Source organism: Phasianus colchicus, chromosome 3, assembly GCF_987193195.1.
Source record: "Phasianus colchicus chromosome 3, bPhaCol1.hap1.1, whole genome shotgun sequence".
NCBI classification, from domain to species: domain Eukaryota; kingdom Metazoa; phylum Chordata; class Aves; order Galliformes; family Phasianidae; genus Phasianus; species Phasianus colchicus.
In genome coordinates, this window is record NC_143438.1 from 75,410,982 (window position 1) to 75,436,445 (window position 25,464).

General features: G+C 36.6%; 1 protein-coding gene across 17 annotated transcripts in view; it reads left to right on the forward strand.

Annotated features, from left to right (window-relative positions):
- Positions 1–25,464, forward strand: part of RIMS2 (regulating synaptic membrane exocytosis 2) — a 436,018-nt gene that overhangs the window by 43,478 nt on the left and 367,076 nt on the right. For 7 of the 17 annotated variants that reach the window (XM_090137872.1, XM_090137865.1, XM_090137886.1 and 4 more), the window contains exons 2-3: positions 14,931–14,963; positions 15,363–15,449. The exons of the other annotated variants lie outside the window; for them this stretch is intronic. In XM_090137872.1, coding sequence (XP_089993998.1) covers positions 14,931–14,963; positions 15,363–15,449 — 120 coding nt within the window. The remainder of the gene's footprint in view (positions 1–14,930; positions 14,964–15,362; positions 15,450–25,464) is intronic. 17 annotated transcript variants of the gene reach the window in all.

Here is a 25,464-nt window from a genome sequence, read left to right on the forward strand (position 1 = left end):
CATTGAGTGCACATTAAGAGAAAGTAATATGTATTAAGTAGATTTTAAAAGTTGGATAAGGGACCACTGTGATCTGATTTTGTCCACCAAGTATGTTATAAAATTTCTGAGCAATTATTGCATCAGGCTCAAGAAAATGAGAATTGAAGATGAATGTACTTAGAAATTTGTTCAAAGCTGACTTAAAATTGTGACTTTTCATTACTATTGTGAGTAAAATGTTTCAATATTTATAACAATTCACCTTCAAAAATTTGCATTTTACTTTTGATCATTTTCTTTTTAATAACTTTGGTTCCTTGATGAACGTTCTCTGTCTTTGGTGAGAAGGGAGCATCCATATTAGTAAGGAACCACTGTGCTTTTCAAAACACTTGGCCAAAAGTGTTAAACAGTTAAATTTTGCTTCTCCTTTAGACTTTTTTGTTTGGTTGGTTTTGTGTTTTTTTCATCAGTTCACATCCTGGTGTCAGACATTTCCCTGGAGGCATTCAGAACCAGGCTGGATGTGGCTCTGGGCAGCCTGGTCTGGTGGTTGGTGACCCTGCACATAGCAGGGGGGTTGAAAGTAGATGATCATTGTGGTCCTTTTCAACCCAGGCCATTCTATGACTCTGACTCTATGACTTGCTGCTAGTACTTGTGAAGCTATATTATCTGTCTGGATAGGTCTTTAGAAAGTAGGTTTTTTATTTTTGTCATTAACCTAACTTGTTCTTTGTGGCTAAAGGAATATGTTAATTAATTGAGATTCTAGGATTGTCTTTAATACACTTTTGTGAATCACAAGTAATAATAAAAATACTACTTAGTTGGGTTGCATAGATATTTAACAAATTAAGGAAATTTAATGAAATATTTTTTTCTGGCTATTGTCTTTGTGAAGACTAAAGAAGGGTAAACAAGAAATCCATTCTGAAAAGTGGAGATGAAATTGCTGGAAGGGTATCCAGAGAGCTGGAAGTGATGCAGCCCAGTTTAATTCCCAGAAAAGAAGTAGAAGAAATAAGTTCTAACTATCTAGAAGATAATGAGGGAATGAATAATAGACAATGTGAATTTATCAAGAGCAGATCATGCCAAAAGTCTAATTTAATTCTGCAACAGGTAACAGGTTCTGCAGGCAGAGAAGTGGCAGCAGATAATGTGTCTTGACTTGAGGAGGGCTTTAAGATCATCTTGCAGAACATATTCCTAAGCAAGACAGGACAGGTGATACAAAGAAAGCTGCTGTAGAATAGTAATAAATACCAGTGGAAGTCAAAAAGTTTTACTGTGTAGCTGTGGCTGCTTTCCTGTCTAAACAGAAGGATGTACCAAATGAAACTTTGTGGAGCTGTCCAAACACCAGCCAGTCTTTTCTTTAAAACGTCCAGAATGGTGGACGTTTAGAGTGCACTTAAAAGCATCTTAGGAAACAGGTTTAAAATATCTCGATAAACTGGTCATATGGTCTAAAATTCTTGAATGGTGTTAGCAGGGCCGTTATCCAGTAAGAACTGTGCTTAGATGTAACCATTTATGTAAACTGAAGTTAGCAGTGAGCTGTGTGGCAATTCCGAAGTGCAATATCTAGGTTTTAAACTGCAGCTCAAAATAGCAGTGGATTAGTTGACAGCATTCCAGGTGAGATGTGTAGAAAACATGCCCTAAACAGATGCTGAACAAGTTCAGTATGCTTTAGGACAGATGGATGTGGGTAACTTAGAGCTGATTTTCAAACAAAGAAAAGGTTGCTGCTCTTTATGGTTCATAGTAGATGGTGATGCAAGAAGTATTGAGCTTATATTGCAGTTTAGGATGTTCAGATGAGACACAAAGTCCTGGGTCAAATTCTTATTAAATGTTCTGCTATTTAATGCACAGTTCTCATTTGCCCCCCACTCATAGCAGTGTTTTGAACTTGTACTTGAGATAGACCTTGGTTTATGAAAATAACTGTGACTGAAATGTCATAAACATCCTTCCATCAGTCACTTCTGCATTTTTAAAAGCTTTACTCCCCATGCTGATCTTGAGTAGATTTTTCATGATTAAGAATCCTTATTTTCTCTCAGTCTTTTTAAGCATAAATAGATGTACTTCCTTCATTTCAAGAAAGGGGTTGGTATGTTCCTACAAAACAGAAGTATACAAATTCACTGGTTTATTAACTAGAGAATTGCTTTTAAAACATTTATCTGTAAATTGCCTTTACTTCTCATTTATACTAATAGTGTGGATTTAAGAGAACAGTGAATTTACATAATTTTGATTCCTGCTACCACTAGAAATGGACTTGGAGTAACTAATGTTGTAACTCTGCAAAATGAGTTTACTAGTGAGTTTTTCAAGGTTTACCATGTGCTACATTTTAAATCATGGGACTATTGTTAAGGTTAGTTTTGATGTCGCTTTGTATTTACTAATTTTCATGTATATATAGTATCTTCATGAATGGCAGTTCTGTTCACTTTAAATACGCCCTAATTGCAAACAGACATGAATGAATGCTTATGATTAGTTGGAAACAAGAACAATGAGTGTCTGCTTTACAATAAAGATTTATGAGATCATTCAAAGCTGCAAGTCACAGATCTGTTATTAGAAGTTCAGAAATTATTTTCACAGAAGATTTTGAATAAATTGTGTTTATAAAGAATATTGCTGACAAAAATTTTTTTTCTATAGGTAACATTAAAGTTATGCTTACTGTATAGATACAGATGTGTTGGGAGAATTATGAGGGATCTTCCTTTTCTTCTGCTCTTGCTTTCCATGCACATGTGAACTGTTGTAGCCAATTTCTGTAGTGTAAAATTTGGTACTCTTACAAATAATCAGTGTTCCAGATGCTGTGTATATTTGGGAGAGGGACTTCTTCTGGGTTCTTAATTGGTTGCTAACTTTGTTTTCTGTGTTTCCTTGGAATAAAGCAGGAAAGATTAAGATTCCTCATTATAAAACCATGTATCAGACATCACTTCCTTCAGGAAGTTCAGCTATTGACTCAACAATGAAATGTTAATCACTGAGAGAATACTATATTTCATTTTATTTAATTTGAGTGTAATGTTTAATTGCACATGTAAAATTTTCATCATTTGGTGGAGATGCATAAAGGCTACCAACCCAGGTACTTAACTGTGCCTCTGACTGTAGGAAGATTTTGTGCAGCTTGAATAGGAAAGTTAATTTAGGGAAAAAAAAAAAAAAGTCAGAAAACTGTAAGGCTGTAACAGTTTCAATTATAGTTAATTTGTATCTTCCAAAATCTCTATTAAAAGTAATGACACAATTGAAGTTTTTCACCATTTCTGGAAGACAATTTTGTTTATACTGAAATGTCTGTACTATTTTCAGAAACCATTTTGCAAAGTTTTTTAACCGGAAGAAGAATGAAATTAGATGTTTCAACAACTTCTTCACATCGACCTTCACTGTTAATTTATATCAGATCTTAGAGGTTAGATGTTTGGCCAGCAGGAGTAATTATACTTGCGTGTGAGTAGCTGTCCTATGAAACCCAATTAAAGGAGTGCACATTGTTACAATAAACTTTGTGTCAGGATGAATAACACTTTTCTAGATTAAAAAAACCCTTCTGTTTGAAGGCATTGTCACGATATTTGCTTGGAATGATAGGCTATATTACTGTTGCATTTCACCTTTATTTTTCTTGTCCTGGTTTCTAATTTCCCGTTTAGTAATTACACAGTAATCTAGTTTTTGTAGTAGGAACTGTAGGTAGGAACTTGTATTTATCATGGTATTATAACATTTATTAAGCTGTCCTTACTGATGAAGTTCCAATATTGCTCCCATTACTATTGATATACTGTAATTACACATAGCTTCATGTATGAATGTGTGCAGGACCTAAGTCAGCTCTACAAAGAGGCTCTTTTTGAGGTTTATTCTGAAGAGGCTGAAAACAAGAACAAATTCACAATATTGATTTTTTTTTTCCTTTAAATTTCTCTCAAGCAGTGGTTTTCTCAGAATTGCCTCCAGTCTGGAAGAAATCAGCAATCTTGTTCATGCACTGAGGCATCACAGTCCGAGAAATACTAATTTGCTGTCTCTTGTGTGGTATTCCATCTGGTGAATATAGTTGTTGTTATTTAACGGGCAAAATGACTTATCAAGACCAAAGTAATTGCTAATTCATTCCAATTAGTTATAGAGTTTAAATAAATTTTTATTTGATTCACCCACTGACAACTGAGACCAGGACTGTACATTTCACTGTTGCACTTGGTGATATGATAAGCGTCCAGGAAAGCATTTCCAGTGGGAGATGCTTGGAAAGCCATCTACTATTGAAAAAGAAAGGGGTGGGGGGCAAAAAAACCTTCCCCAAAATTGCTTATTTTGGAGCAATTTGTTCAAAAATTAAACAAGGACTCCTCTCCTCTGAAAGTAATGCCTCCTATTTTATTATGTTGATATAGCAGTAGAGGTTGAACACTGCTGCCAGTATTCCATTACATGTCGTGGCTGTGTGACAGATGGCAGTAGAGGGGCAGTGTGACAAAATGGTGTCTGACATGGAAGCATGGGTGAAGCAAAGGTGTGTCATTGAATTTCTCCATGCAGAAAAAATGGCAACAATTGACATTCATTGACACTTGCTGAATGTTTCTGGAGACCAACCAGTGGATGTGAGCTTAGGAGCTGGTGAGTGGTGCATTTCAGCAGTGGTGATAACAGTGGGTCAGCTCCGTTGGTGCAGATTTCTGCAAGCTTGGCATGCGGGCTTCTGTTCACTGCTGGTGAAAATGCATGGGTAATGGTGGTGACTATGTTGAGGAAGAGAGTTTTGTAGCTGAGAATTTGCTTTGTCAAATAGTGTTATTGTACTCTTTGTACCTGTTGTAGTTTCCATGGACATAGGTAGAAGGCATTACTTTCGGAGTGACCTATATATTTACATCTTTGCATTTATTACACATCTAGTGTTACATCTTTGCATTTATTACTTGCAAGGCCATCTTTTTTGCCGTATATTTAAAACATATTTTGTAAAATTCAATTAATTCTCCAAAAGTGGATTAAATGGTTGTTTGATTTCAATATCCTAGCTTTTCTATCAGTTTTAAGATTAGGCTTTCCACTTTGTTTTATGACTTCCTGAAATATTTGAGTTAGCTGTACAAGAGATTAAAATGTAAGTTCTATTTAAAAAGTCTCTTCTTTCCACTAGGGATCAATGGAAATTACATTAAATAAAGTAGCCATTCAGACACTATAATAAATATGTCTTAAAAATCCTTCTGATCCAGTTCAAATAAAACATTTTTAGCATTTTTGCTTCATATCTGAGTAGATATACCTACAAGTGTACAAAAATAGATGAATTTTCAGTGTAGTCTGAAGCTTCCTTGTAATGGAATTAAATACTCAGTGTAAGACTTCTTCTGACACTTGTTCCTCCCCTGCAACTTTTAAAATAACATTTATTTTTCTTTTCAAGGAAAAGAAGTGTAGGACAACAACTAAAATCTGTTACTGAAGTTCACTCTTAAAATCATGCATGGAAATTGCAGATTTACTGAGGCTTGAGTAGGTTTATCCTTTATGTAGAGATAAGGTTATGAATGTATTCTACAAAGAAAATTAGTTCTATCTATCCCCCTCAAAACAATGATGTCTTGTATGGTGAAACCTGAATTTTCTGAAGTAACGTGAGACATAAGAATGGAATATTATCTTAAGGATTGTACTGTAGAATCATAGAATCATAGAATATGCCAATTTGGAAGGGACCCATAAGGATCATTAAGTCCATCTACTTGTTTCACACAGGACCACACAAAAATCAGACCATGTGGCTGAAAACATTGTCTGGATGCTTCTTGAACACCAGCAGCTCAGTGCCGTGACCTGTGCAGCTTGGTCCATGTCCACCATCCTCTGATGAAGAACCTTTTCATGATATCCAACCTCTCTTCCCCACACCATGTGCAGGCACCCTGGGCTCTGTTCCAGGGCACAGAGGCTCTCACCCAGCAGGTTGATCTGTGGCACTCCCTTCAGCACACTCAGCATCTCTTTGGCCTTCATTTCTGAGCTCACCAGAAAGATGCTGTGGGACACAAAGAGCCAGTGAACATTTTTGTTATGGGACTGGGACAGCATGAGGCAGATGATCTCATTCAGGATGAGGAACTGGAGGAATAGTTTCTTTCCTATTGCCTTTGTTAAGCTATTCTTAAAAAATTAAAGCAAAACTAAAATTTGGTTAAATTCAAACTAATGACTGTAGTAAAGCAGAAGCTGCCACTGTGGGCAGGTCTTGGGGATGTATTGGGCTCCAAAGTGAGGCCTTTTGGCCTGCATATGGTGTGAGCTCTGGGATCACAGAAAAGCAGGGTCTTCTCAAATTGTGTGAGAGAGGCCACAGTATTACCATAAATACCGCTATGACAGATGACGATTAAACTGTTGTCTCATAATGCAGCTTCTTCATGAGAAGAAAGTCAGCATTTGTTGGGGCATATTTTTTGCTTTGCCTAAAAAGGAGTTGACTTACAGTACAAACCAATTCAATTTAATGAGGTATTTGCGTGTTTCTCATTCCTTGAATTTGGGTTTAGAAATTCATTCTAGTAATACATAATACGAGCTGCTCTTTAAATGAGCCAGTGTAGACTGAACAACTAAACTTCTAGTCAAGAAGTATTGAGGGAGGCTCAAGGATTCTTTAAAACTTCCTTGCTCTTTTCAGCTGACGGCCTTGATATGCACTGTTTGGATCTTTATTTTGCTCTCACTAAATTTCTAACACGCTATAATTTTTGATGAATTTTTAACTTTTTAAATTTGACATTTTGAAAGTAGCTGATGCTGATCTTGAAACTGTTATAGATGATAAAACTACCAAGCAATTGATAATTTAACCCAAAAAGCTCAAACTGGCAAAACTCAGGAGAGTTCAGGAGAGTTAGTAAATGAGACAAACAAAAAAAGCTTCTAGAATATTAAGATTGGGAGACATTGCTTCACTGAATATATTTTCTTATCTTATGGAATCACAGAATGGTTTGGCTATGAAAGGACCTTAAAAACCTCCTGCCATGGACAGTGACACCTTCCACTAGGTCAGGTTGCTCACAGCCTGTTAATGTAGAATAAATAATTATCTAGCTGTATTTCTTGCCCATCTTTGACAACTTTCCTTGATTCAAAACTTTACATTAATTTTTGCTTCGTAATTTTTGTTGTTGCTGTTTCTGTATATCCCTTCAGCAGCCACCAGCCACTCAGGTGGGCAGCAGCTGGTGCGCTCCACATGGCAACTGACTGCAGTGCTGACGGTTACAAACTCCTACTCGCGCTGTGATAACCAAAATACTCATTTGCTAAATATAGGAGATAGCAGCATTAGCTCAATTTAGACAACACGGTTGATTTGAACACTAGACTTTCAACGCTTACCTTTTAATATCACCTCCCTGGTCAGGGCCTCCTGCTTCCAGTTTTAGTTAACCTTCAAGAGAGAGCATTGATGTGTGAAATAATTATTGGAACTGCACCTAACATGGTGGATACCATTCAGTATAGTACTTATTCATTATTACAGTTGTACTTCACTCATTTTCTTGTGTGCTGAGTAGTGATTCAGGCACTCAATTTATGGTTTTAATATCAAGACTGTAATGGAAATGAAAAAAATTGGCCAAGATAGAAGTGTAGGAGCTTTCTGTTAAAGGAGCAGGAGGAACCCAGAAAATCTCTTGGAGTTCATTGTCACCAGTCTTGAAAGGATTAACTTCCTTGTTCCTTAGTGGAAGAACGGGGGGCCACCAAAATGGTGATGTAACTAAAGACTCTTCTATGAACAGCTCATGAAGAAAATATTATTTAAAATAATTAACTCATTATGTTTATGTGGTATGGAAATGATTAGCTTGCCCCATATAAAGCACAAGCTTCTGGGTTTGTCTGTAGAACACCGTATCTTACTCTAGAAGCAAATAATAGGAAAAGAAATTCTTCTGAAGAATTCATATCCAAAGATAAGCAGTCTCATTTCCTGGGCTCTTTCTGGAGGAATCAAAACTTACTGTCAGTCTCCTCACTCCTTGGTTTGAAATTCAAGTATGGGGCTGTTGAGTATTATGTTTTCAACTGCAACAAACTGCAGTTAGTGTATCTTTTCTAGAGATGTTACTGTCGTAAGTAATAAGTCTAGTTTGTCTGGAAGCTCTGATCATCCAGTTTCTAATTATGATCCAAGTGTCATGTCTAAAATATGATATGGAATTTACTATGTTTATTCATGATTTTCATTTGAGTTTTGTAGACAGATCATTCAATCTGGACGATTACAAAGCATCATCCATAGATCTGCTTATTTGTGAAGGATGTATGGACTTTTCTTTTTGCCACTCTTTAATATCTCTTCAGCCTGAACTTCAGGTTGTTTAACCACTTCAGCATGGATTTAGATGGGCTTTGAATTTATTCACTGTTACAGGCACTATCTGTATTGCAAGTGCCTAACTTATCCACCTGCTTGTAGTATTGAATGCTCAATTACCTCTCACCTCCGGTCTTTGAGTTGTTTTAGCAGAAGCTGCTGATACTTTTGTTACGATCAGGTCAAAATCAGTCAGGAAACTCACCTGAACACTTCTTCAGTAAAATCTTCCATTTGAAAAGACTGTTATTATTGTACTGTTCAGACTATGATCCTTCTTCATTCAATTACTTATACTGTCTAAATTTAAAGAGCCCTCAGAACAGTCATATGAAAGAAAATTTCACCTTCATAAAGAGAAATTAAGCTTAATGTTCTAAATTGAATATTCTTTTAGTATCAATGGAGTAATCAGTTCACATAATCAATTCAGTTAACATGTAAATATTTCCAATTTCCACTCAGCCAAATAGTGTGGCATTGTATTCAGCCTTCCTAACTGTTCTTGGAGTTAAATGCTCTTAACGTTGTGTAACTTCAGCTTTAGAGGTGTCCTTTTTCAAGAGATTTGCTGATTTTACATATTTGTGGCTGTGTTTACTAAGAGCTGATTTGAGAAAAGTCATAAATTGTGTATCATGCATCTTCAGACCTAAGTTGTGAGCTGGTAATCACTGCACAGTAATCTTTTGTTTCCAGCTTGTCACACCATCAAGAAAATATCACTGGGATACTATTTGAACATTTGGAAAGAGTCCACAGTAACAAATCTGGGAAAATGTATTAATGGACCTTGCAGTCTATGGTAGTGTGGTGGAAGCCTCTGAGCATGGATGAAGCAGATGACCTCTCTATTTTTCAGTACAGTCCCTCGTTACACCTGGAACTGGTATCCCTTTAGTGATCTAACCGTGCAGTTATGCACTGAATGCCATTTTCAATGTAAGAAAGCAGGAGGTGAGGGAAAAGCAGAGCAGAAGAGCAACAAAATGTTGTTTAAATTTTATTTTATTTTTTAATTTTTTTTTGTCATTTTCCAAAGTATGTTGGGGATGATTTCTTTTTCTACATAACAAAAATATTAGTGTTGGCAAATACTTCAAAAAAATTGTGATATTCATGTGTTATGAGAATGGGAATATATAGATTCCTGATGCAGGTATTACATCCATTAATCAGAATTTTTAAGAAGGGCTCAATTATGTGAAATCACTTGCTTATGCTTTCCTTACCACCTTCTCATGTAATTTTCAGCCTAGTTCATGTTGGGTAATTCTATTTTTGTTTGAAGATTGTTGGAAAATATTCATTTAGTAATTGCATTTTAATTTGTGAAAAGTTTCCTGAAGGGATTCAGAATTCTTTGTTATAGATTTACAGCAGTCCTTTCAATTAGCAGTATGTCCATTTTTTGGACAGCTGAGCAAGAAATAGCAGTGCCCAACGTAAAATCCATAATCTGATGTTATAGTTTTGTCTTTAATCTTTGCTTTTCACTGTTTTTGCATTCACTGTGTTGATTTTCTAATTAGCCAGTCTTTTTGGAGTAGTTGAAATCTGTTAATAATTGGAGCGAATTTTGAAAAGAGAGAACAATGTCTTCACCTGAAGCCAACGTGTTGGCGTCTTGAACCTCGAGCGAGCTTCTGGATTTATACTGTTGTTCACAATAGTGAGATTTGGAATGCAAAGAAGAAAATACAAACTCAGAGGGCATTATTAAGATGAATTCACTTTGTAACGTGTGTGGGTGTAGTAGTTGGCTTTCCTGCTGTTGTGTTTATTTGAAAGATAGTTGCTCTTACAGTTTTTTTAATGTATAAAAGTAGAAATCTATATTTAAGACAAAATTATTTCCACAGTCTTCACTCAACAGTTCTTTCCTTTTCCATTAACACAGCTGGAGGTCAGTGTCAGTATTGTATCTGTAAAGGAAACAAGATGTGAAGATTCTTTTTATAGAACGGAGTCTATCTCTCATTGTTCCTGTACGATTTGCTTTGGGGAAACGAGATAGGTCTGTGAGTTAATATTTAATCTCATCTTAATTCTTAATCAAGTTAAGTGTAACGTGCCTTTCTCTTTGAGACCATGTATATTCTGCTTTGGGTTTTGGGCCATTAGGCTCTGTGTTCCCAAAACTGAACATTTCATAGTTGTGTCCCATTTGCTGGAATTTAATAAGCAGTGAAAATAAGTAAATGAAAATAGCTATTGTAAAAGCATCAACGAAAGCATCAACGACTTCATTAATGCTACTGACAACTTCAATTATATCATTAATTTTAATAATAAACACTTTTTTTTTTTTTTTCAGTGCTTGACAAGGGAAATCTGAATTCCAGTCAATAAATTTGTATTTCCAGTTTTCTCAGCTTTATCAAAAGGGACAGAAAAGCTTACTGTCCTACAGTGGCCTCTCCTAGCCTTGCTGAGATGGCTGCAAGGTGAGGGCTGTGCTCTGAGTTCCTGTGGCTGAGGGGAGCGCAGAAAGCTGCTGTCCGACTGCTGAGCAAAGGAATGCAGCTCCCAGCCTGTAACACTGCAAATGAAAGTGGCGCGGAGTGTTCTGTGCTTTGTACTCTGCTCAGTACTTCTAGGAGACATTGGGTGCACTCAGACTGTTCCTACCTATGTGACCTCCTTGTGCTTGTAGGTCCATGGATGGCAAAGCCGTGAATCTTGAGTGCAGTACTGTGTTTGACATTGATATTGAGATTATATTCCTGGCAAGGATGGCTCATTCTGAAGTCTCGATATCCCCAGATTTCACTGGAGGAGAATTAAGTACCTGTTTAATTTCAGACGTCTAGAAGGTGTAGGTGTATTTTATGGATCATTATTGCGAATCTGGACACCCGAATTCTGATGCATGTAAAAGTGGATAAGAGGTGTGTTGGCAGATTGCTTGTTAGTTATCCTGTAACCAATACATCATTTGGGAGGAATATCGTATGGTTTTGGCACAGTAGATTTTAGAGAAGAATTTTTCCTGTCTGTTGAAGAATAGAACATTTTTAGGACTTTATACAGTTGAGAAAAAATGTGTTAATATATTCACTTCCTTCACTATGTTCTCTCCTGCTTCTGCTTTTCTTTTCCCCCACTTTTCTGTTCTGTCCTCTTATTCATTCTTTGTTCCAGTGAGACTAGCCATAATCTTTGAAGAAATTTTTAGTACCCAGGGAGAATCTGACTCTAAAAAAAGTGTTCAATGTTACTCAGGTTCCAACCTAATGAGGCTACTGTCTGGAAAGGATCAAAGAGGTCTGGCACTTGCACTGTGCAGGCTTGCAGAGGATCACTACAGAAATGGTGCTATGAACATTTCAAAGGACAGAGGTTGTAGTCAACTGAGTGTAAAGTGCTAATATTCTCTATTGTTGAAAAGTAGAAAAATACTGTCTTATTTTAAAGTGAAGCAAATTATGCAGTATACGGGATTATGATCCATGCAAAATAGAATGTTAACTGATGAAGGCTTCAGATTATTTCAGCATTTTAGAATTAATTTGGTGCTTGTGCACAGTGTTGAGTGAATTCCTGTTGTGAAAGAAATCATCAAGAATGAGAATAGATAGAGAATGACTTAATATTTTGCACTGTGGGAATATATTGTCCCAGCCACTGTTGATTAGACATATTATCTGCAGCCTGCTGGTGGTCTTTCTAAACAGGTACTTATTGGAAATTATTTCTAGTAAATAACTCAGACTGGCATTGTTCTTGGTGGAGTTTCTAGAAGGCGGATATGGGGGGAGGCAAAATATAGACAAATAGTGTGAAAGAATCAATGTGTAATTACACTGTGGGTTTTTTCATTTGGTCTGTTAAGTAAATGGGTGTATATCTATACTGATGTGTCAGTCCAATTCTTGCAAAGAATTGATAGTTAATGATTTTTGAAAGGAAGAGAAAAAGCAGTTTACATGTGGGAAATATGGGAGTACTCTATCTCATAAAACCCAAGGCACTTCTTGTAATCAAAGGAAGTACAACTGTATGTGCAGTATGTAGACTGTACTTAAGAATCTGGAGTCTTTTCAGAGCTCTTTTGACTAGAAAAAGACAACCACAGTTGTGCTAGAATGTATTCCATGTATTTTATCTAGCATGTTAATATTTCTGTCAGTTTCTAAAGCTTCTACCTCTAATTTCTCTGACCTCGAATGATGAGTGTGCTGTGCACCTAAAGGCCTGTTGAGCTATGAGGTCTATATTAGCTTAACTTCATATGGTAGAACATGGTTTTTCAATAGGTTTTTTTTCATAATTTCATTTCAAATTATAGCTTTTGCTCCATTGTTGGAAAGTCAAGGAAGAGCGCTGCCTAATGCAGGGACTGAAGGATATATGGATAGCACTCAAGGACTGCGTCACAGTTATATAATAATGGAGGCTCTTGTCCTCACATAACTGCAGTGTTGGAAAGAGTATAGCGGATGAGACACAGAATTGTAAAAGGAGAAAAGAGTATTTCATAGGAGATATGTTTTGAATTGCATAATCAAATTACATCCTGAGTTAGAACACAGTGTTCCTATAAAATGGGGGGAAAACCATTCACATGCAGGTTTTCAGGGTGTCTGCTAATGGCCAATGTTTTTATTTAATGGTGCTAAACTAAAAATCTGTATGATTTTCAGAAATACGAAGGATTTGCAGCTGCAGTTGAAGTCAGTGAATACATACAATTATGTAAAGATGTTAAATCCTCTTGAAAAAAAAAAAAAGAACACCAAAGATTTCAAATGGAGCACTCAGAATTAGTGTGCATTATTGCAGAATTTAATCTCATTCTATTTCGGTTTCAGTTTTGGATGTGACAAAAAATGACCGTGGTCCCTAGTCCAAAGGAAAGATATAGGTTATAATCTTAATAAACGAAACACTCGTATCTCAGCTGTTTTCTAACACAGAAAAAATCACAATGTAGTTGAGGTTCAGTTAATATGTTTGGGAGCTATGTAGTGAGAGGAGTGTAAGGAACCATGGGGTAACTGTGTATTCAGTTTTCCCTATCCAGTTGCCAGGGAGCTGACACTTTCACTGTGTAGCTCCAGGCAAGTGGCAAGGTGGCACCATTCCTTGGACCCATTTCCAAGGACCATTTCCTTGTCACCGTTCACCATAGAGCTTTCCGACTGTTGAGGTTGGAGGCTCCAAGTGTTGCCTGCTGCAGATGGATGCACTTCGATTTCCTCCCTGCCCCTTGAATATTTTGGGTGGAAAAACTAGTATGGAATCTCATGGTTAAAGATTAAAGCGGTTATAATTAAGATGCGTGGTCAAGCGGAATTGCAATGGCATGAAGAATTTTTATTTTCATATTTCTTAACTTCTGAGTGTATCTGTATTTTTTGGTTTTGTATCAGAATTTCTTTTTTAAATATGATTTTCTAAAATGCTGCAGAGGCACACTGTGCTAGAAGACTTTTCACTGTGTGCTACGTGTTCAGTTTCTTCTTTCTCTGGTAAATTCTGTTTTTAAGGTTTTTAGTGTATCAGTGTCCACTTTTCTTATTGAGTGCTTGTCTAGCTGCTGTTTTTAGCGGTAGTCACTGTGATGCATCATATGGAGGGGGACACACGGAGCTATTTTTGTGAGCTTTAATCTTCTGTCCAAAGTTAAACATCTGCTTAAGTTATGAGCCTGAACTCACTTTTGGCAAAGTAAGGGAGTATTCTCCAGAGGGACATTCAGAACGCTTATTCAGGAACCTGTTCATTTTTACTGAAGGTAAAAGAAAGCTAAATCCCAACTTGGTATTTAAGATAGATATCTGCATTTGGAGGATGTAAGTATTTTTGTAAGTGTTTGTCTCCGTTCTTGGGTTTGCTGGGAAGGAATCTCCTTTGCTTATTCACTCAAACTAAAGCATGTATTTCAGGAAGGATAATTTTCTAAGGATGATGGACAAATTCTAATCAGTACTCTACAGATATACTGAATGTATTACTTGTTTCTTTTAGTGAGTCATAGAAAACTTCACTCAGTTCCTTAGTTCCTTAGAATAGAGTTCCCTAGTTTTCCCTCCTTAGTTTTAGAGTTATGCTGTCTTCTGACACTGACATAATTGCAATTTAAGAAACAGAGTGAAGACTTTTGAATGCTGCAGCGTTTAAAATGAAGCTGTATGTTTTAATTTCATCTTAAATTATGATAGAGAATTTGGTGGTAAAGTAAAAATCTAGAAAACAGATTGGAATTAATGTAATCAAGACACTTTCCTTTGCATTTATAGCTGAATGTGTCGCTGAAAGTTTTCTAACATGATTTTCTGTTGGAAGAATTAGAAGACAGTTACAGGAAATCACACTGATTTCAATGTGTAACTAAAATATTTAGTTTCCAAATTTTAATCCTAAATGGAAATAAGCACAGAATGCAACTTCATACCACAGATTTTAAGGGAATTCCTCTTAAAGTAAGAATCTTTTCCTACTGATTTGATACAGATTATAAAACGTCAGGGTAGTTGTTTTACGACATATTGCACTCAGTTGTGCAAACTTATCTTTTTAGGGTCAAAGAAGAGCAAAAACCACAGCTGACACAGTAAGTAAAATATCTTAAAAGTGCAGTAGGCTTGACTTTTCTACCTTTGCCATGTTCTGCTTTTGGCACCTTTGATGGTATTAGCTTACACTAATACCTGAAAGGCTGCGGTTAGTTTGCCTTCTGCTTCCTGACTGGCTTGTAAGAGAGCTGCCTGCAGCTTCTTACTTCATCCACATCTTAGTTGGATGTAGGTTCTTGCTGCCTGCTTGTGAACTGGTTAACTGTTAAACTTTACTTCCCTTCCACCTGTAGTGGCTGATTTAGTATTGCAGCTATAGCATTCCCATTGGCTCTAGCTTTTCCGCCTGTCTATTTCTATTATTATTGGATAAGAAAACATTTGAACTAGTGTGGTTTTATTGGTTATTCAGTCACATTATTTGCTTATTTAAACAGGTGGTTTCCCTTTAGTGGGATCACTGAGCTGGTAAATAACGTTCTACAACCACAGCAAAAACAGCAAAATGAAAAGGAGCCCCAGACGTAAGTAAGCTGCTCTCTGTAGACTAAGTAATGTCTGTATAGCTTTAAAACATACTGGAGAGTATGTTTATAATAATTGCCCATTTAGAACATCCTACTGAGGGCATTTTACAAGCTGACACTATTTGCTTTCCAACCCCTTGTTGGTAAACGGAAAACTGAAAGTCAAGTATGACCCTTTTTACCAGTAACTTACGTGATTACATTAGAATGCAATCTGAGGAACTACTACTGCTCCATTTTCCTGTTTGTTCAAATACTCCACACACGGAACTCTTAGTAAAGAGATGTGTTTTCTGTGCATGCCAAGCTTGAATGGTGAGACATGCAGTATTATATATAGCACGTCTATGCAAATGCATGGTATTTGTGATATTGATCATGCATAGAATGCTATACAAATCTACATAATGTGTGTGAAGAGCTTTTAAAGGACCAAGATGTCATTTCATTTTTTTCATGCTTCTAAAGTATCTGTAAAGCTTCAAAACTTTAGCAGATATGAGGTGAAATTTTGATTCTGTCAAAGTTCAGGGAAGTTTTGACTTTGATGGGGCCAATATTTCATTCATGGACCTTTTACAGCGCTAAGCCACAACGAGAGCCATATGAAAAATTTTACTTTTCTTGCTACCTGAAAATGTTACGATTTAACAGAAACTGGCAAAGCTAGGTCATTCAGTGGTAGGGTAGAACTTAAAGTATAAAGCTGTAAGTATTCTTTTCATAATGAGACATGTCAAGAACAAAGACCATTCAAATTTTCTGATATTTCAAATGTGACCTGATATTATTTGAACTTAAATGTTTAATTTGATGTATATTTTAGAAATGTCTTATAAGTTCACGTAAAAATGTTTGCTTTTGAACCCATGTGTAAGTGGTTTAAAACATGCATATTTGTTGTTACTGTTTAAATTTCATTCAGAATCAATTTTAGTTTATTTTTAAATATTTTGCTTAAATGGAGTTTCATACTTACAGACCATGGAATCTGTTAATTACATTTTGAAAATACACAGAAATTTTGACAAAATTAAACAAAGAAATAGGCATTAAAACTGATGTTCTGTTAGGCAATGTATTTTTTGAACTCTGGTTTCAATTTTTTTTTGTACTGAAGTTTGTATTAAATTGTTTATATTATTAATAGTGGAGTTTTTTTCCTCCTGAGTATGGTTAGGTACTCATAATATTGCATTTTATTCACAGCACCTTAATACTGTCTTTGTATTTCCAGTTTCCTCAATGCAGCCAAAGTTTGTTCTGGTTATCACTGTTGTTCATATGAAGCATATGGCTTTGAAGAAACTGAAAAGACTATATTCATTGTAAACAGTTGAGCTGTAGCTGCCAAAAAGTAGTTATGAATGCTGTTACTATTACAGTTGCTCTTATAATGGAAGTATCTTTTGAACGCTCATTCCTTGGCAACCAACTTTCTTCAGTTTTTTTATTTAATAACTAGGGGATGAACTAAGTTGTATATTCATTGATTTTATGGATACCTCAAGGCTGTAAGAAGTGTTCTTTTTAATAGCAAGGTTATATTCCAAAATTATCCCCAAAAGGAAGCTTCAGTTATGGTGTTATGGTGCCGTTCAGTTGGGTGTCATGCCATTCAAACATAATATTTAAAATGTAGTTTAGGTAGGGACTGTTTGTGAAGATGACATAGAAATGAGCAGCATGGAAGTATATGCTTGAAGACTTTTTACCACTACCCATAAGTGTCTGGGTGTTTTCCACTTGAAATCACTGCCACTATCTGAGTCTGTAATGGATTTTTAGCTATGTCTGCCTGTCCAACTCCATTGATGAAAAACTTATTTAAAGTTAATCTGGGAAATACAGGATGTGTGAGAAGGTAGAGAAGGAATCACACTGTTGGTTGAGAATGTAAGGTAACCTGTTAAAAAATCTGTTTTTGTTCTCAAAATATTTCTGAGGTAGGAAAAATTGGACATCCTTTGAATAAGAAATCTGTATCATAGTGTCATGGAGTTGTGTCACAGAATGATTGAGGTTGAAAAGTCCCTCTAGAGGTCATCTTGTTCAACCCCCTCTGCTCCAGCAGGGACACCTGGAGCAGGGGGCCCAGGCCCATGGCCAGGCAGCTTCTGAACATCCACAAGGAGGAGATCCCACAGCCTTTGGGCAACCTGTGCCAGTGCTCCGGCACCGTACAGCATGGCAGTGCTGTCTGATGCTCAGAGGGAGTCCCTTTGATCCAGTTGGTATCCATTGCCTCCTGTTCTGGCACTCAGCACCACTGGGCTTTATCCTTATTGCTCCTTCACCTCAGGTACTTATACAGTTTGATAAGATCTCCTCTGAGCCTTCTCTTCTCCAGTCCCAGCTCTTTCAGCATCTGCTCATAGAGATATGATCCAGTCCCTCAGTCATCTTCATGGTCCTATACTGGACTCTGTCCAGAACATCCACATCACTCTTGTACTGACGAGACCAGAACTGGACCTAGAATTCCAGATATGGCCTCCCTAGGATTGAGTGGTGAGAAAAGATCATCTCCCTCAACTTGCTGGTGATACTTTCTCTAATGCAGCCTGGGGTACTATTGGCCTTCTTGGCTGCAAGTTAACTTTTTGCTGGTTCATGCTGAACTTGCTGTCCAGCAGGAGCCTCAGGTCCTTTTCTGTCAAAATGCCTTCCAGCTGGACAAACCCTGGCATGTGATGGTGCCTGGGTTTGATTCTCACTTGGTGCAGGGCTCTGTTCTTCCACTAATTGAACTTCATGAGGTTCCATTCAGCCCATTTCTCTAGCCTGTTGAGGTCCTTCTGGACAGCAGCCCTCTGGTGCATCCGTCATTCCTTCCAGTTTTATGTCAGTCCACATTACTGGCTGTAAATACAGCCCACAGTTCATTAGCTTCTCTGTGAGGATCTTAAGGGTGATAGTGTGGAAAGTCTTACTCTCCAAAGTGCTCCCTTCATCCATTAAGCCACTCATTACTTCTTAGAAGTTTATTAGTTTGGTCAGGTATGAATTCTTGGTGAATCCATATTGACAACTCCTGATGACCAATTTGTCCTTCATTTGCCCAGAAGTAATTTTGTACCCTCTCCTTTCCTGGGTCTGAGGTGATACCTACCAGCCTGTTGTTTCTCTGTGACCTGCTATGTGCCCTTCTTGAAGACAGGAGTGACATTTGGAGATCTTGTATCTCAAATGATGTGAGTGGCTCTCTCAGAAATACGTAATATAATGTTAAAAGCAGACAAGATAACAAGGATGATCTGAAGAACATAATGTCTTTCATAAGAAGAGAAATATTCTTTGTACTTGATGCTGTAAATACCAGTGGATATTTTAGTCAGTCTCTGAGTTAAAACAATCTCTGAAAAGATTGGTCCATTTATAAGAATCTCTAATAAACTGTAGTTAAAACAAATTGACATCTCTCTAATACTTAATGTACATCAATGGATCATTCTTTTTACATTCTAAATTTACTATGTAAACAGTATGACTGCCAACCACTGGGTAGCTTTGAATCTCATCATATTATCTACCCCAAGTGTGATAGCAAGCTCACATAAATAACGGTTTAATAAAATTTGCACTGTGTATAGTCACTGGGTTTATTTGCAGTCTGTGTACTTCCTGCTCAATATGTTTACTAATAGGACGTGCTGAAAATAGCACACTCCACTTGAAGGAACATTTTCTTAAAGAGAAGAATATATCTCTGCAGCCAATACACTTGTGAAATTAGAGTCACGAAAAGTCTAGCACTCCACTGTGTTTATTTTCTCAGACAGGAAGATGGAAAGAAAACTGAGAATAAACGAGCTTAAAATAAAAGTATACTTTGTGATATTTAAAAATGAAATGGAGATTGTAGCTATCTCAAAGACAAATACTATAAATCCTCAAAATACCTCCTTAACTATAAATCTGTTTATATCTCTAAACAAAGTCGATATGAGGTACTTCTGTTCTGTGATTCTTACAATTGATCATGACCATTGCTATTATGAGAACGTTAACGTTTACCACCTGTAGCATGAAATCATATTTGACTGACTTGTAAAGATGCCCTGGGATACTTTTCAGTTATTTTTCCTCATAATAAAAATTAAAAAGGCTTGTTTGTGCTGGTTGTTCACATTGGTAGTGATAATAGTCATGAATATAGTTGTATGGTAATTGTTGAGTTATGGCCTGAACCACTGATGGATCTCCTGGGGAAAGGAGCAGGTCAGCCCTAGCAGCACATGTGAAGGCAACTCAGCTGTGTGACTGGAAGGGGTGGAACCTGGCTGCACCTCTCCCAGACCCCATTTATAAGGACTGACGGCCCCAGGGAACAATCTCTGGTTGGAGATCTCTTCCTTATGGAGTCTTTCCCTGTGAGTCTAGATCCTCAGAGACAGGTGAGCGTTCTTTCCCTGCTTGTCTTTTTTTTCCATTTCACTCTTGTGTCACCTTTCCACCATACTAATCTTTTCAGCTGTAACAATGGTGTATCATAGTTTTATCAGAAGGCAGACACTGGAGACAGATAGATGTAGTGATTATAAAAAATATATTTCTAGATTTAACTTGAACCCAGTGGACCTATTTTAGCCTTAACCTATATATAGAATGTAATTCTGCATATAAACCCGAAGAATCAATAGTTGAAAAATACTAGATTTTGCATTTTGATAAATTAAAAAATCTTATTAATAGTCACAAATAGTCAGGGATAATGTGAGGAACCTATTGCTTAAGAAAATATTTACTTCTGAAATAATGAAAAAAGTTATCTTTAAGGAAAAGTCAGGTAGTATGGTATTATGTGGAATTCCTTCAGGATCTGGGTTTAAAAAGAGAAATAGTCTTGCCTATGGAATAGGATAAATGCAACCAAAAGTACTTAGCTGGCCAGCAGTTAGCATTATGGGCAAGGAAAAAGCAAAAAAAAAAAAAAAAAACAAAAACAAAAAACAAAAACAAAAAAAAAACCAAAACCCTTGGAGTGCTATGTATTCCTAGTGTATCTATTTAAATCAAATTAAAAAGAAAGGATAAATAGCAAGAAAAGAAAACGTCCTGAAATGAAGCTATATGAATGATTTAGGATACTAAAATCTCTCTGTATTTTGTATTCTAAAAACTACTATGACTGAATAAAACCAGAGTGTTTCCTTATATTTACCCTAAAATAAGCCCATTGCTACCTAGACAACGTGTATTTTTTAACATAAGTGGAGCAGCTCCTCATAGCTTTGTGTGAGAGGATTTTCTCTCTGTTGTAATTATTGAAAATTTTCAGAATTCTTGGATGCCACAGGCTGTGGTGCCACTAATATGCTGACAACATCCTGCTTTGAGCTGCTTTCCAAAAGAAATGACAGTACCCCTGGAGGGATGACAGGTTGTCTGAATGAGATAAGCAAATAGATTTAGAAAATGCTGGCTTAAGCTTAACTTAAACAAGACAGAAGTGATACTCTTGCTGTAATGAGAGGAAAGCACGTTAAGCATGCAGCAGGATCACTGACCTCAGAATCCAGTGGCACCTGCCTTCATGACAGCAGCAAAAGGGATTCTTGCAAGGTTTAGAGGCTAGCCACTCATTTTGGCAGAAAGTGTAGCCATAATGGATATTTTCTTTCTTTTTCTTTTTCTTTTTTTTTTTTTTTTTTTAAGAATTGTGTATTTTCTTCTGTGAAAAATACACAATATAATAATAGTAGTAAAGGTCATACAGCAAGTTCAGTTTATATGATCTTGTCTTATGAAGGTCAAGCCTTCTAGACATGATTGTAGCACAGCTGCTGCACTCTGTTGGCTATGCATAATTCTTAATAACTTAAAGTCTTTCATCTTAAAATTGACAGGGCAAACTATATTTTATAGGTGGAAATGGTGTGAACGTTATTATACTTGCATTACTACTAGTTCTAAAACATCTGTTTTTACCAGAAGTTATCTCAAAACCAGAATAAAATGTTTTTGCCTTGCCAGATGAAAGTAGAAACTTACTTTTCCTAATGTTCATAGCCATTTAAAACTGCAAATAATCATTTGAATGCATAAAAATACATCATGTCATGGGGCTGATCTGCCTGAAAAAATAAACATGCGAGACTCAGGTCTTTCTGTAATTCTAATGGGTCTCGCTTTTATCATCAGTCAGTGGTGCTGGTGAACTTCAGAAAGCAATTAATCCATAGTTTTTCCGAGAGTTTTGCTTTTTTTTTTCAGTTTTGGAAGAGTGTGAGCATACATACAGTGTTGTTGTAGTGAAGTATTTAGTTTGGTGATGTTCTAAGCACTTTAAATTTCTGTAGATACTAGTGAACACAAATGCCTCACACGCTGTGGTGTTGTCTTACCTAATTAAAAACTTTTGTCAAAAAAGTTTTAGGTTTTTGTTCTTTTTGGTTGAAGTTTCTGGGACAAAATAGTTTGCAAAATCAAAGGGCATTAGAACTAGGTAGCAACTTCAGTGGATCTGATAAGTGTAGGGTGTCTTAACTCTTCCCCAGAAAGATGCTTCTGTGAGTCATGTTGCTTCCGTAGTAGCTCTGTCAGTGTAAAGCATCTGCTGATGAAACACTCGCACAAGACAGCAGATACACTGCTAAACATACTACATATATGGGTGTCCACCTTCATCGCTTGGGAAATACTTCTATGGCATTGTTAACTTAGGTTAATTTGGCACAACAGCTTCTTTGTTTCCATATGAAAACTGCTTGCCCAATCTTCCTGTTATGTCCAATCTGTAAATCGGTTTACCTGGTGTTATAGAGCTACTTTCTATTGGGGTGGTTCTCTATGCCTTTGCATTCATTGCAGTAAATTAAAACAGCCCTTCAGTACCTCTCCTCAGCATATTCCCCCACCTGACCCTCTTTGATCCTTTTTCATTTCACCTGGAAAAAATTTACCAAAGTGGAATAAAACCTCAGGAAATTGAACATCACAGATGAGTAAGTACAGGACTAATATAGATGTGGTAACTGCTGAGTTTCACAGAGTAATAGCTTTCTCCCAGAGCAGCAACTGTTTCTGTGTAAACCAACAGTGAGGAAGCATGAACAAAAGATAATTTCATTTCTTTTGTTGCACGTGTGAATGAGGATTGAAAAGTTTCTGGGGATAACTAGGAGACATTTTAAACTCTAGGGTGAACTAGGAAGACTGACCAAGATCTTGAACTCAGAATTGTATAAAAGGTCCTTAAGAAGTTGAAATAACATTTTTTCTGAAACAATCAGTGTGTCATAAATTAATTATACTAGTGGGAAGGCAACTACTATTTTGGAAAGTTGCAGGACTAAGTTTTATAATCTGTCTTTACTGAAGTTTCAAAGCTGCCAATTATATCAGACTTCTTAAATCACTATTGATTGGTGTCATTACAAAGGCTCTCGAAAGGGAAGTTATAATGAATGCTTATTTGAGATGTTAAGAATTATAAATACTTCGTTTGGCACCTAAAATACATCTTGTTTGTAAAGCAAATAATTTCTAGTTGTTTTTTGTATTATGTGTGGTTGATTATATGATCTGAAAAGCACATAATGAACAATGTTTAATAAATATTTAGGAGAAAGGTGAGATTTAGTGGTCTTGACTGGATCAATTATAACATTGTAATGATGAAACTACCCACAAAAAGTTGAGTAAAAATTCTAAAACTTGTTCCTGAACCAATAAACAATTTCAGAACCAGGAAGTAGGTTTTGAAATGCTCTAAGTTAGCATCAGTAACACTAGAAATGTTGGATGCCTTCTAATCTTCTGTTTTCTTTGGTACTGCAAGATACTTGGTACTTCACAAAGGCTAGCTGTATGGTTTAAGCTCTGCATCTGAATGCTTGCTGCTGAATGCAGATACTGTGAGTACTTTGTACCTGTGCAAGTGACTTCTGCAAATGACCCCATTGCAGGTAGTGCTGACTGCCTCTATGAGGTATCAAGCACTTCCAGCTGCTGCTGATACCAGTGGAAGCAGTGGATGTTTTTCACGCTGAGTTTCACAGAACTGGGTATTTTTGCTTACTCGTAGGATTGAAAGCAGAACCAGTCCTGTCAGTCATCAGTGTCAGGGGAGTTCCTGTCCCCTAGAGTCAGGAAACACAATTAGATTTGCTGGAAATACAATTAGGCTTCCCAGCTGCTGAGCTTTTCTGAAGAAAGTTCAAATGTCAGTTACGTGCTTTTAAACTAACATCTCCATTCATTTCTGCGTAATTAATAACTATGAATCAGTATTTTGTTTGCCTTTGGAAGAGTTTATTCTCTGTTATATGCTTTTATTTTGATACAGTCAGCGGTAGTTGATTGTACTGGATGTTTCAAAATCAGTCAGGTTGGGTAAAGTGTTTTTTCAATGATTGTCTTGTTTTATTCTTTCAACAAGGAATAGTTGAGAGTGTTTGGCCAGTTCATTAGATATAAATAATGTCTTAATTGAAGAGGTGCAGAGGGGCGGTGTGACTAGAGAAAGAAAGTGTCAGTTCTTCCTCATGTAAGGCAGGAAAACATCAGACTGATGTAAGAAGTTTGCCTGTAAAATTAGGAGCTTGGCCACATTTGCCCAGGAAAACATTCTAGGTGAGATGGTTGTCCTTGATCGCCAAGCGCAGTCTGTTGTGATGCGAGTAGTTCTTGCTATAGTTCTGGTTTTAGAGGTTATTAGGATGACTGACCAGATATCCATAATACTCAAGTATATTCCAAAAAGAGCATGGTTCATTATATCTTAGAAACCAAAGAGCAGCTCTTCTGCTTTTTGGACAAGTGAATCTGTTTTCTCAGTCTCTCCATTCACATTTGCTTTTATATGAACACTCTTGGCTGGTCTTCTCTGATTATTGTTACAGTAATGATTTTACAGAAGGAGGAAATTCACTTATCTCCTCTTTAAGATGTTCTTTCTGATTATGATCTGGATGGAGTGAAAGCTGAAGTAAATTCATAGTGATGTGGCTCCTGGAGTATCTTGGACTGAGAACAAACATAGACAGATGGTGCCAGGGTGAGCTGATCAGAAGCCTGGGGTGAGGATCAGTTCTACTGGGTACAAAGTCTCATCTATGAATAACATTAACAGACGGTGAAGATTGTCACAGAGCAAAAAAAAAAAAAAAAAAAAAAAAAAAAAAGCAGAAGCAAAAATCCAGTTTTACTGTGCCCTATTGAGAATGCTGATCTGTCACAGTCTGTGATTCCAAAATTTGGAAACTTGATGGTAATTCTGATTATCCTGTCTCCATATCAATCCTTCTTATCTTTCAGGCAGCTTTAAATTCAATTGTATATTCCATGCTTCCACCACTGATTACTTTCGGGTAGCTTCCTTTTAGGAAAGGGATGTTCCTGATTCTGTGTAAGGATATTCAATAGAAAGAGATTTTGAGTGCTGTCAGCAGGAACACAGCTTTCTCATCTCAGGTCTCCTTTATCATGCATAAAGACTGTCTGAGAAGAGTTTCAGAACATTTGCAGACCCATGATCTCATAGTTATGTGCCTAAGAGCAAAAGACATTTTTTTCTTTCTACTACAGAGTTCACCACAAGGCTGAAAAACATGAATGTTTGTATGACAAAAATCTGGATAGTGTGACCTCTGAAATAACAAAATGTCATGTTTCAACATTAAATGTGTATTTGAGGTAACAAATTTATTTCTAACTATGTTTCGTCATACATAGTGATGACACTGCATTCTTATTGAATCTTTTAAGGACATGTTATGCTATCTGTACGCTCAGAAACTATTCTGTTGGAGATTTGCTGTTGATTTTATGACTCCGTACTCAATTGTGGCAATATTAATTACCAGTGTACAGTAAATAAAGATTCTTTTTTTGATCCTGGCACATTTTATCTGCTCTGCTGTACTTTTTAGATGGTGATGTGGTTGAGCATTGGCTTGTTACGTCATAGCCAACTCTCTTGCCTCTTTGCCATGAAAGATGTGTGTACGTAACCAAAATTTTTGAGTGCTCATTTGTAAAGGAAGATTTCAATGCTGTAAACACTGTT